Source organism: Halichoerus grypus, chromosome 6 (genome assembly GCF_964656455.1).
Source record: "Halichoerus grypus chromosome 6, mHalGry1.hap1.1, whole genome shotgun sequence".
Classification (NCBI taxonomy): Eukaryota; Metazoa; Chordata; class Mammalia; order Carnivora; family Phocidae; genus Halichoerus; species Halichoerus grypus.
The window spans coordinates 43,664,000-43,682,993 of record NC_135717.1 but is presented as its reverse complement, the minus strand read 5'-3'; the positions used below and the strand labels follow the sequence as shown (position 1 = coordinate 43,682,993).

Below are 18,994 nucleotides of genomic sequence, written 5' to 3'. Positions count from 1 at the left end.
CTTCTTGGCATTTTGGCCAAGATCAACTGTAGTATCTGATGTGTGCTCTATTGGAGCCCAGTCTACCAAGTGGATTTAAGTAAGCAAGCAATTAGAGGTATCAGTGGTACCTTACATGAGGTTCAGGTGTGTAGCACCGTGAGCGGACATCTGTGCAGAGTGCAGTGATCACAACGCACCTCATTGACATCTGTCACCAGTCGCGATTTATTTTTCTTGTGCTGGGAAGTCATGAGATCTACTCTCTTAGCAACTTTCAAATATGCAACACGGCACTATTACCCAGAGTCACCAATGCTGTGCATTGCATCCCATGACTTATGTAAGTTTGTACCTTTTGACCCCCTCCACCCATTCCTCCCACCCCACCCACCAGCCTCTGGCACCCACCAGTCTGTTGTCCATGTCCGTGAGCTTGGTGTTTGGTTTTTTAGGTACCACATATGAGTGAGATCATACAGTATTTGTCTTTCTCCGTCTGACTCATTTCACTTAGCATAATGCTATGTTGCCATAAATGGCAAGATTTCCTTCCTTTTCTATGGCTGAATAATAATCCATTGTATATATACATCTTTATCCATCGGTGGACACTTAGTTTGTTCCCACAGTGAGCAACACTGTAATGAACATGGAGGTACAGATACCTTTTCAAGTTAGAGTTTTTGTTTTCTTTGGATAAACGCCCAGAGCAGAATTGCTGGATCATATAGTAGTTCTATGTTTGGTTTTTTTTTTTTTTTTTTTTTGAGAAACCTCCATACTGTTCTCCAGAGTAGCTACACCAGTTGGAATTCCCACCAGAGTGCAAGAGGGTTCCCCTTTCTCCACATCCTCACCAACACTTTATTTCTTGTCTTTTTGACTTAAGCCATTCTGATGGGTGTGAGGTGATATCTCATCATGGTTTTGATTTGCATTTCCCTATGGATGAGAGATTCTGAGTACTTTTTCATATTTTTCTTGGCCATCTATATGTCTTCTCTAGGAAAATGAGTTATTCAAGTCCTCTGCCCATTTTTAATCAGAGTATTTGGGCTTTTCTTTTTTGGTGTTGAATTGTATAAGTTCTTTTATATCTTTGGATATTAGTGCCTTATCAGATGTGGCCTGCCGGTATTTTCTCCCAATTCTGTAGATTGGCTTTCATTTTGTTGATGGTTCCCTTTGCTGTGCAGAAGCTTTTAGTTTGATGTAGTCCCACCCATTTTGTTTTTGATTAAAGCCCTTTATAGCATGGAACATAATTCCAGGCCTAAGCAACAGATCATACATTCCCTGAGTTGTCAGATTCTTGCCCTGGCCATGGAGGTGGGCTTGGTTCTAAGAAAGCCCGTGTACTCTGGTCCACACCCACGTGTGAGTGGATGGAGGCCTGTGTTACAAAAACGTGTTTTTATTTTACAGATCACCACAGAGTTCCATTAGGTAGGAGGCCCTGCTAGTGCATTTAAGGGGTATTTCAGGTCAGTAAGTCTTAGTTGTGGACTTCCATGGGAGCAATCTTCAATCAGAGTTTAATCTGTAGCTAACCACCAGTGAAAACAGTGGGAATGGGAAATTAATTTATGAAGACCTTGAAACGATCCTCCAGTTTGGTGTATGTCTGTGTAAGCGGTCATGCGCTGTCGTGAAGGGCTGTAGCGCCTGCCATGGGGAGCTTGTTGCCTGGCCGAGGAGAAGCTGCTCGGGATGGCTGTGCCGACCTGGGGCTCTGGAGAGGAGCTGTCGGGGGGAAGGGTGCCGCTCAGGATGACAGGTGGGCCTGGGCCAGTCTCGGATCAGGACACAGGGGCGGCAGGAAGCAGTCTCCCTCATACAGACCCCGGAGGTGTCGAGGGGCAGGGGTCCACCAGTAGTTGATGGAGGAAACACCCAGGTGACGGAGGGCCTGGGAAGTCTGCAGTAACTCCCGGAGCCCGCTCCTCAGTGCCTCCTGGAGGGGTCCCCCAAGGGGCCGGAGGGAGGGCAGCTGAGCCCTTTGAGGCAGCAGTCCCTGGCCTGTTCAGGGCTGCCCTGCAGCTCCCCCGAAGGGACAGGTGCTCAGGGACCTCAGGGAGGCGGACTTGGAGGCCAGCTCAGATTGCTGTGGGAAATGAAGCTCCCATCTGTTTGTTTGACAGAACTCTGTAAACTGGGGGGTCTTCACTCGCGTACCTTTCACTGCTGTCACCGGGTGCATGTGCCGAGGCTTTGGGGTTCCCTCCCGATGGGCTGGGCAGTTCTGTGACTCCAGGAAGGAGGGGTCTCTCCCCTCTTACCAGATCGGTGAGGGCTCAGGCCCAGAAAAGCTGTGCTTGAGCGTTTCTAGAATTTGTGAAATTTATGTAATGACACAAGCATGGTGCTGAGATTAGTGCAGATGAAATCAGAATAGACAAGTATAAAAGTTACTAAATTTCAGTCCAGCAGGAAATGGGTTGAAAACCCTGGAAACAGTGGGTTGAACGTTCAAGGATTCAGTATACAATGTGGGGGTGGAGGGGAAACTGCTTGAGCAAAGCCTCCCCCCCCCCCCCAGCAAAGTAGTTGTGCGTCCAGCAAGGACAGGAGAGTTCAGGAAAGCACGGTGTCTGCGGCCGGTTCCCGCGCTTGGGAAGGGGTCTGCCGGGCACCAGCAGTGGGAGCTGAAAGCACGCTGCTGGCCGCTCGGGCTGGCCGGTTGTCCGCGGGAGCCGCTGCGAGCAGGTACGGGCGCACGGCGGCGGCGGACCTTCCCAGACCTTTCCGTGGCCGTGCTGAGCACTCTTCCCCCTGCTTGTCTCTAGGCTTAGAGTTACAGACTCAGCAGAGCCAACCTCAGGACGCTTCCTGTCTGCCGGCCCTGAAGGTGTCGGACATCGAGCCCAGCGTGCCGCTCACGGAGTTGGAGGTGGCCCTGGCAGGTCGGTCCACAGAAGAAGGCGCCACGGGGGGATGTGTTCCGTGAGGCAGCTCATCGTGCGCTTTATAGGCTTGCTCTTCACGGGGCGTGTGGGTGGGTTTTCCCGTGCGTTGCCCACGGACTTCGTGTGCTGGGACCTCTGTGCTTCCCTGGCGGGGGCGCTGCTTCCTCAACCACAGGGGGATCTGGCTCAGGCGGGGCTGCACGGGACAGGCTCCTTCCGGCCCGGCCTGCTTCGCGGCTCTGGGGGTGGGGGGCAGCATCAGCCCGTCGGGGCCAGAGTCCATCCTGGGCAAGGTGTGCCCCGGCGTGGGGGGAGGGGTCTAGACCACCTGCTGCACTCCTCCAGGGCGTCTCGCTCCTGCTTTCCCCCAGCTCCTCTGTTCACCACGGCTGGCGCATGGGGGTGCCCGCATGGGTGACATCTCTGTTTCTGGACCAGGCCTCGGGAGGGTGGGGGTAGCATCCCACTTGTGTTTTAGTCTCCCCCAGCTTTGGTTTATCAGTGAAGGGATGAAGAGAATGAGTGAGGGTGAGTGACAGGTTGTGAGTCGGTGCCCCGCCCCCTCTGCTGGTTTGCGGTGCCGTGCTGGTGCTGGAAGGAGCACGTGCCCCTGAGTGAGTCGGGACCCCGGAGGCCGTGGGGTGCCAGGTGCCCAGCGGATCATCAGACCTGGGGGGGCGGACAGCATTTGAGATGGGTGAGAGAGTGGGGTCGGGTGTCGCAGGCGGGAGCTCTCAGTCCCGTGTCAGCGTGCAGGGCTGCACAAAGGGGTTGTGGAGGTGGGGCGAGGCGGGCCTGGGCCAGCTCAAGCACCAGGGCAGCCTCAGAGCCCGAAGAACACTGCTCCTGTTCCAGCCCTTCCAAAGGCGTGCGTTATTTTAGTGTTGAAGACTGTCTCAGTGTTTACTGTGAACGGGTAGGAGTCTTTGCTGAGAGAAAGTTTAAACATTCTTGAAAGGCACCAGCATTTTAAAAATACTAAACAATGATTTCACAATTCAAAAGTTAGCTGCCTTTCGCTTCTCCAGCCGGCAAGACCCCCGTGCAGTACTGTGCTCAGCCCACCAACGGCGTGGTGTACTTCAGAGCGTTCGCCAGCCTCCACACCCTCCCCGAGGAGCTCAGGCCCTACGTCCCACTCTTCTGCAGCGTCCTTACCAAGTAAGACACACACACTGTGGAATCAGGGCATCTTTGCATATTTTGTCCCTGGATTTTTCTGTATATGTAGTTATTTTTAGTGCATCAGCAATCACTTATCAGCATACAGTTTTAATTTAAAAAACCCATAGTATTATTAAACTGTGTAAGTAAAATGTGTAATATATTTGTTGAGAATTTTTCCTACAAAAGCCATATTTTCATTTTAAAATGTAGAACTTTAAACCATTTATAAACCTAGAGTACAAGGTAATACAGTTACATCTATCTCAGCAATTTAGTTCCTTTTAAAATTGTGAAAATGATTGTTTTTTAATCAGAAAATGTAAGTAACTAAATCTGACGTGTAGGCACGGGGTAATCTTGAGAGGCCGGGTCGTGTGCCCTCCTCCACCAAGCTAACTGTAATCGCTACTGCTCTTGTAAAGCTGGTGTCTGGGTCGATGTGAGAACACGGGCAAGTACACGCGACCGCACCTCGCCATTCCTCTGCTGGGTCCCGGTGGCTGAGGGTGCTGGGCTGAGGGGCCGGCAGTCGGAGCCGGGACATTTCCTTTCCCATGTGCCGGGACGGCGAAGGCCAGGAGACTCTGTAGGGGGTAGGCCGGCCGCCCCTGGTGCCACACGCACAGCCTTCCCGGGGTAGCAGCCAGAGGATGTGGGTCCTGTGCACCCTGGCAGGTGTCTGGGGAAGACCCCTCATTTGGACCTTCTCCACATTCTCTGCCCTCCGCGGCTCCCCCTGCTGGTCCTTCTGAGGCACAGCCGTCTCGGGGGACCCCGTGAGTGTCGCTGTGGCCCGAGTTACTACTTATGTTGGGCACAGGATGTTTCTTGGAAAAGCATCACCCACCTGAGACGACTTCTGCTTTTCCTAAAAGCTCAAAAAGGTCTCCTTTGTGAGCGTGAGCGTGTGGGCAGATGCCGTCCGTGCCAGGCCGTTCTAGAGGCGAGGAGGGCGGGAGCGCTAGGAAGGCCGGCAAGCTCGGCCCCGCCAGAGCAGAGCGTAGTGCTCCCTGCGCACACAGCCTGGAAGCCGCCCGGTGACCTCCCCGAACGCGCCAGCGTCCGCGGGGAGCGGCGCACGGCTGCCCTCCGTAGCGCGGGGAATGGAGGCTGTGGCCCTGGCCCTGCGGCCAAGACCGCGCTGCCAGCCAGGGCCCCTCCGTTGCTGTTGACAGGCTGGGCTGTGGCCTTCTGGACTACAGGAGGCAGGCACAGCAGATAGAGCTGAAGACGGGCGGGATGGCCGCCTCACCCCACGTGCTGCCTGACGCCGCGCATCTGGACACTTACGAGCAGGTAGCGTCGTGCTTCCGCATCCCAGCGTGCTCCAGAGCGCGTCTCCAGCATCCTTTTTTTCCCTCTTAAATAATTTCTTCTTTTCTTTCTTTCATGATTCAGGGTGTGCTTTTTTCATCTTTCTGCCTCGATAGGAACCTACCAGACATGATGCATCTGTGGAGTGAAATATTCAACAGGTAACTACTTATAAAGACCTAATCCTGGGGCTAGATCAGAGGACTGAGTCTGAAGTGCTGTGAAAGTAGGAGTTTTTACTCATTTCTTGGTTGTTGGTTTCTGAGCTTGATTTTAATTGTAACTCCTGGGGGTATTTACATCATCTGAAAACTTACATGTAATTAATTTTCCATGGTATTGAAAGGGATATGGGTGGGTCTCCAGGAACTTAATACATTTTTCTTTTTACAAAGCCCGTGCTTTGAAGAAGAAGAACACTTCAGAGTGTTGGTTAAGATGTCCGCTCAAGAGCTGTCCAACGGGATCCCAGACTCTGGGCATCTCTACGCGTCCGTCAGGGCGACCAGGACCCTGACGCCCACGGGAGACCTGCAGGAGACCTTCAGTGGGATGGATCAGGTGATGAGCCACGTCTTCCAGAGTTGGTGACAAACTGTTTATATCCCAGAAAAGCTAACTCTGACCAAATTTTATAGGGAAAGATTCTCTTAATTCATCCTCCTTGTCCCACCCCTCCCAGCCCGCCCATCCCCCAGCCGGATTCCCGAGTCGAGCCTGTCCGGTTTCCAACTGGGCAGGAGTGTCTGTGGTCGCCCCCTGCCTGGGGGTCTGTCTCCAGATGTCGGTTTCTCTGGCTCAGGTGAGGCTGATGAAGAGGATCGCAGAAATGACAGACATCAGACCGGTGCTGAGAAAGCTCCCGCGCATCCAGGAACACGTACTGCACTGTGACAACATGAGGTAGCACCCCTCCCCCCACCCCGGGCTGTTTCTGCACAGACATCTTCTCATTCTTCCCGTTTCCCTAAGTGTAGTTTTTAGATTCTTCTCACTTGAAGCTGTGGTTACATAAACTTTAGCTCAGAGACAGTGTTTGGGATAGGTCATAGAATTCATTCTAGACCTCAGATGTTATCATCATCAAGAAATCATTTTTTATGAGAAAAAATATTTTAAGTTTAGTTAATGTTGTAGAAGGTGGGAAGGAAAGCAAGCTAATTTAATCCTAGAACTGGAAAGTAGATTTCTTGCAAGTGTTCAGTTATGTTGGTTCCAGAAGTTAATTGCAAGACAGGAAAGGTTAGCTTGCTTAAGAGCAGAGTAAAAACGCAGTTTCTCACGAGAACAGTTCCCTGATGGTAAGAAAACATCTGACATCGGTCACACACAGCCTTAAGCCCTCAGGGCCGTGAGTGCGAATGAAATGTTCAGGTGATTGATGGTGTATTTTCAGCATCTCACTAGCAAGGACACAGGCTTAGATTAGCTTGTAGTACCTCGTCGAGATCCCCAGTATCTTCCCGGGTCAGTTCTCGGGAATCCGCGACCATCCGGGACGGCAGCACTGGTGTCCACTGCCTGGGGCCCTGCCCACCCTGCACCCATGCTGTCCTGGGCAGTGTAACCACTCGGACCCTCTGCTTCCTTGTCCATAAAACACTACTGTGTAGATTTATGCAAAGAATAAACGACAGTTTCCAAAGCAGTTGGTGTAGTTCCTGGAATGCAGTTAGCATATTAATATGGTGGTACCTGCTATTAAACTAAATTCAGGAGTGAGGGCCAAAAAGGAAAAGAGAGACACGGTCCGTAGTCTGTACCGTTCAAGTAACTTGCACATGACAGCAAGATTTGTGATTCTGTGGGATTTAGAAGAATTACATACAAATATGTTTTTGAGAGCACAGGAATTTTTTGGCAACTTAAACTTTTCCACTTTAATGACCAGTTCACATGTTCACATTGCTGATTCCTCTTCTAGACAGTCATGTAGGTTTTCTGCCTTCCGATAATGTAAGTCCGAAGGCATGGTAGGCAGATCTGTGTTCTGTGTTCTCCACGGGGCCAGACGTCAGAAGTGTGCTCCTGGTGTCCCGATGGCCCTGCCCCGGCTCTGGCCCGGACCTGATGGCAAAGCCTTTTTGGTAACTTGAAAGCGCGGTGGAGACGGTTGTATTACTTCTTTATCGGGCTCCTGTTTCTTCTTAATACTTTTAAACATGATTTGATACCAGATGGATGTAGTGGTCCCTTTTTTGTGTTACTCATGCAGAATACCGAATGAGTAAAACAGTGTTTTATTTTTATAATGATGGTTTCTTAGATATTTGTGATTTTTGAATAGGTGCTCCATGAATGCTACGCCTCAGCAGATGTCTCTGGCAGAAAAAGCAGTAGAAAAGTTCGTTAGAAACGTCGGTCGGAGTAAAACGGAACGGAAGCCGGTGCGCCTGAACGTGGTTGAGGTGAGCCCGTGCTCACGGGGTGGCGGCCACAGCGCGCGGTCCCAGGGTCTCCGGTGGCCCCTTTCATTCCCACCACTGTGCCGTGCATGGGTATGATGCCCCCGATGCCCCCGTGGCACGTGAGGAGCCAGAGTACGGCAGGGGGGCTTGCCCAGTGTTAGCTAATCCAGGAGAGAAGTGAATGCACAGCCTTCGGTCCCGTGTTCCCTTGTCACTGGAGCCACGCAGTGAACACTCTCCTGCTGGGGAAGAGTGGCGGGTTTGAGATCCGTGACGCTAGCGTGAGAATGGCCCGAAAGTGGCCCGGGAAAGCAGGCCTGGGACGCCCCAGCGCGGGGCTCGTTCTCCGGGTCGTACCTAGCACCGGCCGCCCACTTCCATGACCCTACAGAGCGGCTTTCATGTAGCTCACCAGAACAGTCCAGAAGCCTTCTCCTGGAGAAGGCGCACAGTCCGCAGACTGAGCTGATGCTCGTGCGCCCGTGACCCTGTCGGGCAGACCAGGCCTGTCTTGCCGGAAGCAGAGTCCCTGAGAAGCTGGCCTGCTCCTTCTTCTCCCTGACCGTCTGGAAGCCCGTACAGAAATCCCATCTGTTTCAGACAGCATTACTGGAAACAGGGAAGCATGTGTGCCCCAACACTTATTATTGGCCGTGAGTTTTCTAGACCATACCGTAGCCGTGTAAGGTGAGTTTGGGATTTTTCTCATTTCTCTTGGAAACATTTTATTTTCAGAAACCTGCACCCAGTGGATCCAGTGGAAGCACCCATGTTAGTGGCCCCCAAGTTATAAGGAGGCTGATAACGGTAAGTAAGCATAGTCCCTGTCCCCTTGGAAAGAGCGGTTTCCCATCTTACCTGTGCCCTGTCAAGTGTGGGGTGGCCGGTGCCTCAGCCATGGGGGCCTCTCCCCTGCAGGCAGGGGTGCAGGCCCTGGGCCTGTCCGGGGCCCTTGTGCTCCCCATGCCTTCACCCTGCACGGCGGACTGCCGAGTCGGGGGTGTCACCATCAGCTGGGCACCGGGCACCCCTCTCCCTGCTCTGCTTTGGTGGGGATGGCTCTTGGTTTGGTTTATCAGAGGATGGCGATTTAACATATCTCGGGGGGAAAATGCAAAGATGAGGTCACACAGTCACTTATGGATGGAAACCATGTAGGAGGAAATGTTTCTAACTGAGGAACTGTATTTTAAAGCCTCGGGTCAGGGTTTTGGAGTATTCCGTTGTAAAGTGAGCACTTGTGTGGAACGACAGGATTGCCAGTGCTTTGCCCTTAGCCATGAGCACCTGATGACAGTGGGGGCGAGTGGGGGGGGGCAGCCCGCAGGAGGAGCCAACACGGCCGGCCTGTCCTCCTCAGGACCCCACCTTCAAACCGTGCCAGATGAAGACGCACTTCCTGCTTCCGTTCCCAGTGAACTACGTGGGCGAATGCATCAGGACTGCCCCCTACGCAGACCCAGACCACGCCAGGTACGGGGCCAGGGGTGGGCAGGGGCTTCCCAGGAAGGGGACAGGAGAGCAGGGATGGCTGGTGGGCACACAGGGCCCAGACACGCAAGGCTGCTTCTGGGTTCAAGGGAAAGGACGTTTCCATGAGGGAAATAGACTCACAGGATGGTGTTCAGCAGTGTGGTCAGTTTGTTACCATGTTCCTGGGAAACAAACATGGGTTCTGTATGCTGAGCTCTGCAGACTACGGATACGTATTCTATTAAACAGATTGAAAGCATGGAGAGGTTATAAGAAGGACCCTGGGTAGTAGGGAGTATCGATTTTTTTTTCCCCCTTTCTCTGTATTTTATAATTTTCTAGCAGTGACCTTGTGTTCCTTGTGTAATTCAGAATGTTCAAAATTATGTGGCAGGTAAGCCCCTCAGTCCCTGTTTGGGAGTGGGGAGCCAGTCTGCATAGGTCTGGCACCGCAAACCCACGATATGAGCAGCTCCCCCACCACCGTCTTCCGGGGACACCTGTTTGCTCCTCCAGTTAGTGTCTGGACTTAGACCAGTCAGTGGAGAGCGAGTAGGGCCCCACTCTCTGTCCTGTGAAGGTACTTGCTAGAATATTCCGTTTCTTTTGCAGGGCACCCCCCCATAACTGCACTTCTGTTGCGAGTGTAGGACTCAGAAGGTCACTCTGTTGGAGTGTGTTTTCTTAGGGCGGATACCTACAGAAATCTGGTTAAGAGCTCTCTGTGTTTTCGTAGAGAGACACCCGTGCGCACACCAGTGGGGGGATTTAGAGAAAGGATGGTTTGTACGTTTGCCTTGAGCGATAAAGTTTAGTAATGTGTTCCTTGATCAGGTTGTTAGTGTCCCTGTGTGCTGTAGCCAGGAAGGGCCTAAACGTGTCTGAGGGACCTTCGTGTCCCTCACCACCTTTCCCCACAACCCTTGTTGGAAAATTCATCTTACGTTTTTCTCCTCATGTTTGTTCTCGTTCATTAGGAAAGGGGAGACCAGAGTGTATCTTACTGTATTTTTGTTTTTACCCAATGTAAGACAGCGAGTTTTCACCTAAGAAAGACAGCAAGTACATGATTATATTGCACCCGATACGTCCCTGCCAGGCCTATGGTTTTTAACTTGTGCTTTTTAATCATTCATTTCAGTCTTAAGATCCTTGCACGCTTGATGACTGCCAAATTCTTGCATACAGAAATTCGAGAAAAGGGTGGTGCTTATGGTGGAGGCGCCAGACTCAGCCGTGACGGGGTGTTTACACTTTACTCCTACCGGTGAGTCTGAGCGCCGCGTCTCCCCGGCTCCACTAAGCATCCGCGGGTCACTGTCGTACATGTTGGGACCAGCCTTTGAGGACGTGTTTCCCCTTGTTTCTCATTTCCTCAGCGCGTCACCACACCCAGCAGCATCCTCTTGGTTGTCCGTGTCTAGGAGCAGGAGTACATAATGGGAGACTTTGGCTTAAATACGCCCGCTACCAAACACCCAGATTCAGTTACAGAGGAGACCGGCCGAGAGCTTTCTGGGCTCGTGTCCGGCACAGAGGCTCAGTGGGGTGCCGGGCACTTCGTGGTCACGGCCCTGACTCTTCTTGCCCCTTTTCTTTAGAAAGTTTCCGAGGACATGGAGTATTTAGAATACTCTGCAGGCAGAATGAGTTTGCTGCCCCTCTGATGCAGTCTCTCTCTGCTCCCGCCTCACCACGTCCCTGGGTGCTTGGAGGACGTGTGTGTGCTTGTAGAGAAGGACGGGAGCGCGGCTGTGACCCCGCCCTCGGTGTCCGCTGCGGGGCGCGTGCTGCTGAGCACAGAGCAGGAAGCGAGGGCGTGGAGCTCTCCGGCCCCTTTATGGGGGGTTATTCGTCTAGTCCGCGTGTGTCTTCAGGATGTGAGGGGTTTTACTCAACCATTCTTAGTGTCTTTCCGTGAGTCGTCTTCCCTGTCCACCTGATCTCCTCTCTTCGCAAAATCAGAGAGGTGTATTTAATAATCTGGTGGTGAAGTAGGTCAGCATGGGTCTCTCTGGTCTCCTAGGGATCCACGTTCCACAGAGACGCTGCAGTCTTTCTCGAAGGCTGTGGACTGGGCTAAGGCTGGGAGGTTCACACAGCAGGACATTGACGAAGCAAAGCTTTCTGTTTTCTCCGTCGTGGACGCCCCCGTGGCTCCTTCAGACAGAGGTATTTGGAGTGAACAACACAGTGCACCTGATACCTGGTGTTCCCACAGTACCCCTCTTCCATCCTCCTTTATGATGCACAGATGTCCCCTTTGAGCCAGAGCTTCTCGGTGTTGGCCACTCGCAGAGGGTGGCATTCTGTCCTCTCAGAGCTTGAGTGATCTGAGGCCCGAGTCTGGGGGAGGGAGCCACTCTGACTTGGCCTCCACCCCCAAGGGGAGTGGCTTGGTGGGCATGTGAAGGTCAACAGTGTGACCTCTGGTGGAAGTGTGTCCCTCGGGTGCCCTTAGAACAGGATCTGCCGCCCTGGTCAGCTGGCCTGAGTTAGCGTGTTCATGGTCAGGGCTGGACCACTTCCTGTGTGGCCTCTCGGATGAGATGAAGCAGGTGCACCGGGAGCAGCTATTCGCCGTCAGCCACGAGGATCTCATCGACGTGAGCAACAAGTACGTACCACGTGGCCTAGTGTTCAGAGCCCTCCCGTGACTGCCCCAGGCTCCTAACGTGGGAAGCAGCCCTGACGTATCCCCACCTGCCTTCCAGGTACCTTGGCATTGGGAAGAGCGCACACGGGTTGGCTCTGCTTGGACCAGAGAATGCAAAAATCGCTAAGGACCCGTCATGGATAATAAAATAGCGAGTAATTCTGATGTGCTCAGGAGTTCAACCGAACCTACAGGCATGTGGGGCTCCTCAACATGAAGCCTGAGCTAATTTAGTTTGAAAGAGAAAAGTTACTGTTTCCCCCCACATTTTGCTCATACCTCATTCTTGTGTGGCTGGTCAGACCAAGCTCTTCTGTCTTAGAATAAATTGAAATAATCATGTGTTGAATGCTAGAGTTGCACAGATGATAATTTTAAAATATTGATGATATAAACGCTTATTTTACCTTACTGATTCTGGAGCATTTATTTTAAAAACTTAAAAATAAAAGACGCTCTGCCCTGACCTACCTGTGCTTTAGTCATTTTAAGTGACATTTTACTAGAGTAATTCTTGGGGCCATTATTAAAAAATAAGTGAACAAAGATACCTGAGGTGCCTTGATTTGTAAAACCAGTATGCTCACACCACAGACCCGTGGAACAGTCTGGAACAGATGGGCGGCCTAGCGGATTATAAGCGCATTAAGCTGCTCCCATGGTTTTTATGGGAGGGAGTGTCTGTGACCTTACGGATCTCCCACAGAAAGCACAGTCTGCGCTGGTTCTTCCTTGACCGTGCCGTTCTCGGTCTGAACAGACCTTGGCTGTGACCCTCCAGCTCTCTGTACGTCTCAGACGACAGAAGAGGCAGAAATGCTGTTCACTTAGCACCGATGTAGGTCAGCTAGCTCCCTGTCCTCAGTGAAGCAGGGCTCTGTGGGTCCCACCAGACACAGGCACGTGCTTCCCCGGTAGGAGGGTGTGGGGCTCAGCGGGCGCCAGGCGCGAAACCGTGCGTGTACGCTGGCCTTGTTCTTAACACACACATTGCTGGTTTCTGTTTTTAACTCCACGCCTGGCATCACTTTAGAAGGAGTGGGGTCACCTCTCCTGTGTGTCAGAGCGGAGCCTTTGTCCTTGCATAGGGCCTAGTTCACTGCTGCCAGTACATTGTGTCCGTCCCTGCCCACAGAACTGCCGGAAAAACCTTTACAGTTGCCCAGATCCTGAGGATTTAAACTCCTACCTAAAAAAACAGAGGACCACAGTTGGAGTTTGAGCTAAATGTTTAATTCTACTGGCTACGCACGGTTTAAAGCAGGACACAGTAGGAGACACAGCCGACAGCTCGTGCTGGAGTCTTAAGGTCCCCTGGGGATGAAGGACACAGGACGGGGGCTCTGTGACTAGGTATTAACGTCAACAGTACTCGCATCAAAGTGCCGATAAATAACTTAAGTGTTACAGAGACGGGTGGTAAACAGAAGTCCGGAGCTGCGCTGGCCGGGCGGGGCGGGTCCAGCGGCGTCTAGATGGCGGCAGGCTCCTCGTGGCCTCGGTGAGGCATGGGCTCCAGCTGGTTGGAGTCGGAGACCTCGTAGCTGGCCTTGTACTTGGCCAGGATCTTCATGAGCGGCCGCAGCTTCAGCCACCACTGCTCTTTGGGGATCCTGTGCCTGTGGGGCAGGAGGAAGCGACAGTCAGGACGGCCTCATCCCGGAGGACGGGCTTCGTGCACTCGGGGGCTGATGGAGGATCCAGCTGTTTTCGTAAGCTACTGGAAACCATTCTGTGTGTTTCTAGAAATCCTGCCCTGTTTCTCAAAGGCTTGTGTTTTCTAGATCGTGAGAACGGGTTCATGCCCATACCTCCCGCAGCGGCGTCCTTCCGCCCTGTCCCACACTCCTGCCCCGGCACTGAGGTGTAGACTGGAGAGGGCTTATTTACTTACTCAAAGTCTGTCTCTTGCCTCAGCTGGGCCACAGGTTGGAAAAGAAGGTTTCTCTTGCTTATTCCCAGCACACAGATGGAATCATCGCTCATAAATCTTCTTCCTGTAAAAGAGAGAGAGTGATGTCAGAACAAATGATTGGTCACGTTGAGGACAGGTGGAGAGGTGAGGGAGAAAAGGAGGTTTGCCGACGGCATGGAGCAGAATCCTGGGGGGGCAGAGAAGAACTCGGACGGCCTGGGCCGGAGGCAGGGCCCCTGCGCACTCCGGGGCCTGCAGATGAGGTGGGCAACGAGCCCAGGGAACCGGCACACGACTGTGCTTCCTCGGGGGCTGTTGGCTCCGGTACCGCTGAGCCCCCACAGGGCTAGAGCGGGGGAGGGCAGGGACGAGGAGGCTCCTGGGTCACGGCGCGGTCCCTGGCCCCTCGCCCTGCACACTCGCCCCCCCGAGAGGGGCAGGTTTACCTGCGCTTAGCGGTTTGCCCCCAGAGCTAAGGAAGGAAGGCGCGTGCTTCTCGGTGCTGGGGAGACAAGGTGTCACTGGGTGCCATCGCAGAAAGAGCCGGCTCCGGTGAGATGGCATCGGAAGCCGAGGCTCGTGTGTGCACAGACGGGGAGGCCTCAAGGTAAGATGAGCATCCTCAGGTGAAGTGGGGAAAAATCCCAACGTAGAAACAATCAAAGCCAGAGTCCGTTCTTTGAAGACTAAAATTAGGTTGGATCTATTGGCCTTGCTGTTTTTTAAGTCAAAGGTTAGAAATGAAACGGACACAGGTCTGGTCAGACTGGTCAGGAAAACGGGGGTGAGGTCAGGTGTCCGCAGTAAAGGGGGTTAAAGGGCCATGGGCACCAGAAAATTTCCTAGAAAACAGAACTTACAAAACTGCTCTTTCTGTAAACTTCGGTAAACTCCATAGCCCACGCCCCCCACAAAGGAAGCAGGAGGTGTCCTGGTCCCTGTTTCCGCTAACAGAGAAATCCAAAGAGGATTTTGGCTTTTACAAAAAAAGGCTAAAAGCGCAAAGAGCATTCAGCTGGGTCTTGCAGTGAGGTCTCAGTGGGGGGGCATCGAGAGTGGTGCCACCCAGCGCCTTCCCCCGGGAGCTGCACGCGGCCTCTGCGCCTGGGTGGCTCAGTCGTTAAGCGTCTGCCTTAGGCTCAGGTCATGATCCCAGGGTCCTGGGATCGAGCCCCGCACTGGGCTCCCTGCTCAGTGGGAAGCCTGCTTCTCCCTCTCCCACTCCCCCTGCTTGTGTTCCCTCTCTCACTGTGTCTCTCTGTCCAATAAATAAAACCTTTTAAAAAAAAAAGTTGTATTTCTGTATGCCAGCAGTAAGTAAAAAAAATATATATACTTACAATAACATTTTTTTAAATACCGAGTCAGGAATAAACTTAGCGAAAGATATTGCAAGATCCTTATGCTTTCATAAGAGATAAGGAAAGGCCTAAATGTATGGAGATACAGTGTTCATGAATTAGAAAATATTTTTAAAATGTCAGTTCCTCCCCCAAATGATTTGATTAAATTTAATTCCCTCAAAACATCCAACAGAGTTTTTGGTGGACTGTGACGGCACAAAGGACCAAGAATAGCAGAAACCAAAAGAAGTCCAGGGTAGAGGGGCCTCACCTTTCCAGCTATCAGAAATCATCTATAAAGCTGGAATGCTGGCGAGGATCAATAACTGAATGCCAAACCGCAAACCCAGTAACCCAGAGATTGTCCCACCAGCTTCACAGATACCTGGTCTGTGACGGAGATTAGAGACTTCTCAAATAATGGCACCCAAGTAAGTGATGATCCACATGAAATCAGACCTCAGACTTCAAGTGGATCAAAGAAGTAAATGTAAAAATGTTTTAGAGCAAAAGAGCTCAAACCATAAAGGGGAAGGTAAACGGTCTACCTAAAGATTGAGGAGAGGTGCCTTGCACAAAATGACAAGCCCCACGAGAGCCCTGTCTGCAACATGGGATGGGCAGAATATGAAATAGAATTTCCTAGAATATAAAGTAAAACAAGTTTCTGTAAAGTCATCAAAATATTTTTAAATCTATACAATGATATAAAAGCAAAAAATATATGTCAATAAGGTAAGTGTTACTAAGCAATAGAAAAGCAGGCAAAATACCGGAAGAACTCAGGGAAGCAGCGGGACCCTGAAGGAAGCACGAGGGAAGCTGGCTTCCCCTCCTCGCTTTGGAAGGTTCGCCTCAAAGCCACAGTGGAGCTGCCCCCGTCACAGCGACAGCCCGACAGGGACAGGTCACATGTCACACGGGCAGGACCAAGGAGACCGCATGCGCTGCGGGTGAGCCTGTGGTTGGGGACGCCGGGATGTGGGCCAAGGGTCAGGAACACCAGCCGGGTGCACATCAACACCCCAGCAAAAGGAAATGCATGCTGTCGGCTTCCATTCACGTAAACCACAGGGGCCTGTGAAGGTGTCCCCGAGGCGGCAGGATTACGGGAAAGCAGAAGGACTCTGCAATTCCGAGGCCACCTCTGGTGGGGAGGGAGGGAAATGTGCAGGAAGAAAGGCTAGGTTTGGAAGGAGCAAAATGTCCCGACACCTGCCAGTTCCTGTTTTCTCTGAAAAGAAAGGTCATGAAGAATCCGGATGTCCTAGGTGTCCTAAGTCAAGGCCAGTTCAGAGTGTGCCGTGTGGCCAAAGACAAGGGAAGGTCACATCTAGGGTCCTGCTGGGGGAGCCTAGTGTATGGGCAGCATCCTCGATTCAAGGAGGACGGCGCTGGACTACGGAGCGCCTCCCGCCACCGACGAGCAGGAGCGAAGCACTGCCTTCTAGGGTCACTCCGAATGACAGCCTTGAAAGCCACAGAGCAATGCAGCGTGGTCCCAGAGCGCATGGCCGTCCCCGCCCGCAGCCACCACTCCCTACCTTTGCCCGGAGCCTCTTTCAGTTTCGTGCTGATCCACTGCATGGCCCTGGCAGAGATTTTGGTTCCAAAGTTTCTATCAAAGGGTGAAGGCGCTCCACCCTATGGGCGGACAGAGTTACAGAGAGGTTACTGACACAGCTTGTCAAAATTCCCTGAAAGGTACGATTACTTCACAAAATGCACTTCATACTTTCAAGAGATTCAGAATCTGTAAATAAGGGTTTGGGGGGTTTTGTGTTTTTGTTCTTGCATGTTTTTACCTGCTCGTATGTAGTTGGGACCTGCGGCCAGAGCTCAGTCTGCGAGGCAAGCTTCCCAGTGCTCACCCCCACCCTTCATGGGGCTGTGCAGCTCGCAGCTTCATTATTTTCAAATCTCCTGTCGGATGTCTTAGTCTTATTTTGGGGCGGGGCAGGTCACAGTTTCCATTAAGAATCTGACCAACCCTGTGGGCTAGCTCCCACAAAAATACACAGATGCGCACGGGCCCTTTGGAATGGAGGAGTAGACCCTAAGTTAAAGACCCTAAGATAGCGGGGGGCAGGGGGAAGAGGAGGCAGTGTTGGGACCAGGACAGGTATGCCTTCCTGAGCTGTGGCCCTAATCCACACCCGTCTCCGGCTTTGTCATCTGGGATGTGCTTGCAAACCAAAGCACACCCCAAGATTCCTTCCAGACCATTCCGAATTTGTGCAAATCTCAAGTATCATTTGTTTGATGTGTAGATAGTTACTAAGGCCCAAAACTGAATGAAGTACTTCATTTGATTAGGTTTTTCCAATCAACGTTTCCAACATTGAACATTGATCGTCTTCCATCTACCCCAACACAGAATTTCTAAAGCTGGTGGTATCTGGTATGACTGAAATGGAACTATAACATAGGGAAGTAAATGCCAAGATGTTTAAAAACATCTCATGAGCACACAGTTTTTTTCCCCATTATGGCTAAAATAAGGCATCCATCTACATAGAGCCTCCGGACGGCGGCCTGCTTAGTGCCGCGCGGGCCCCAGGCCCCACCTGTTGCATGTGGCCCAGCACGTTTTTCCTGCAGTCGAACACGCCCTTGCCCTCCTCGGAGTACAGCTGGTAGATGAAGTCCGTGGTGTAGTTCTCGCTGCAGCTCTCGTTCCTGCGGCGAGGGGAGACACGGGCTCAGGGCGCCGGCGGGATGGGCAGCCGGCCCGTGCCCGCCTGGACTACACGTGTTCTTTAGAAATGCCAGTGGCTTAATTAAAGAAATGACTTGGTGGTATCTTTAAAAAACAAAACAAAACAAAACAAAAAGCTACAAAGCAAAAGTGAATTTTTGCGAAGTACCCTTGAGTTACGTAAATGTATGCCGTGTTTGACGCAGCGTGCAACGGCCCCTCCTGCATTTCTTCAGTGGTGACTGATGACCGCCCCTGAGTGTTCCGACCCTGGGGCCGGGTCGTCTGGGAAGCTCGGGCTCAGTGAGTGAGGACGAGTGTCCGTACCTGAGCACGAGTCCCCTCTGAATGGTGGTCTTCATCTTCTCCGTCAGGTGCTCCACGTTGGACTAGGGAAGAGCGTTGTTAGTCCGTCAGACGGTAGGCTTGGACCCGGCGCCCGCCGCGTGACCCTAGTACCGCACGCAGCAGCAGGGAGCGCATCACGGCTCCCACTACGGCACAGAGGACGGCACCCGGCGCGCGCAGACCGGGGGTGCACACGGGCCGGAAGAGACCAGCACACAAGGTCAGGCAGCGCGCTCGGCCCGGGAGGACTGCCGCTCAACTGGGCACAGGGACAACGTCCGGGGCCCAGCTTCCCTGCAGCACGCTTTCCACAAGGAATAGCTTTCCCTCTGAAATCGCGAATTCACATAATCTGTGCACTGAACCTGTGTGTCCCCGGTGTCCGTCACTCCTCATTTGCCCAAAGGAGGAAAAGCTGGTGTACCTGACGTCGTACATCATCTCCTAACTGCCTGAGGATTTGGGGGCCAGGAGAAGCTGTTACAGACTTGAATTCGTGTACAGAGTTTATAAGGAAAGGAGTCCTGTATCTTGAGCACAGAAACTGGGCAAGGAACGGAGGTGTTTGCGTGTAAGCAAACCTCAGTCGTCATCACAGTGGTTAGGGTCCGTGTGCCGGAGCAGAGACATGCGCTGGCCGAGCACGGTCTTGAGGTGGCTTTCTGAAGTACAAACATTTAATTCCACACTGTGAAGAAATCCATATCAAGCAGGTCTCTACTTGATTTATGTGGTCCAGAAACATAGAAAGACCTTAAAGTTCCTGTGCTCACGTCAGCAGCAC

The 18,994-nt window shown here is 52.3% G+C and overlaps 2 protein-coding genes across 6 annotated transcripts in view; one reads left to right on the top strand and one right to left on the bottom strand.

Annotated features, from left to right (window-relative positions):
• PITRM1 (pitrilysin metallopeptidase 1) overlaps positions 1–12,372 on the top strand; it is a 44,343-nt gene extending 31,971 nt beyond the window's left edge. For 2 of the 3 annotated variants that reach the window (XM_078075083.1, XM_036088804.2), the window contains exons 15-27: positions 2,769–2,885; positions 3,917–4,049; positions 5,231–5,351; positions 5,454–5,530; positions 5,765–5,930; positions 6,172–6,272; positions 7,657–7,777; positions 8,513–8,584; positions 9,138–9,250; positions 10,392–10,517; positions 11,277–11,422; positions 11,765–11,867; positions 11,965–12,372. In XM_078075083.1, the coding sequence (XP_077931209.1) occupies positions 2,769–2,885; positions 3,917–4,049; positions 5,231–5,351; positions 5,454–5,530; positions 5,765–5,930; positions 6,172–6,272; positions 7,657–7,777; positions 8,513–8,584; positions 9,138–9,250; positions 10,392–10,517; positions 11,277–11,422; positions 11,765–11,867; positions 11,965–12,058 (1,490 nt within the window). In that variant the 3' untranslated portion in view covers positions 12,059–12,372. The other variant, XM_036088805.2, reaches the window with a different exon arrangement.
• Positions 12,373–13,117: 745 nt separating this feature from the next.
• Positions 13,118–18,994, bottom strand: part of PFKP (phosphofructokinase, platelet) — a 49,035-nt gene continuing 43,158 nt past the window's right edge. For all 3 annotated transcript variants that reach the window (XM_036088808.2, XM_036088809.2, XM_036088810.2), the window contains 5 exons: positions 18,190–18,251; positions 17,732–17,843; positions 16,709–16,808; positions 13,801–13,903; positions 13,118–13,525 (listed from right to left, as the gene is read on the bottom strand). In XM_036088808.2, coding sequence (XP_035944701.1) covers positions 13,378–13,525; positions 13,801–13,903; positions 16,709–16,808; positions 17,732–17,843; positions 18,190–18,251 — 525 coding nt within the window. In that variant the 3' untranslated portion in view covers positions 13,118–13,377. The remainder of the gene's footprint in view (positions 13,526–13,800; positions 13,904–16,708; positions 16,809–17,731; positions 17,844–18,189; positions 18,252–18,994) is intronic.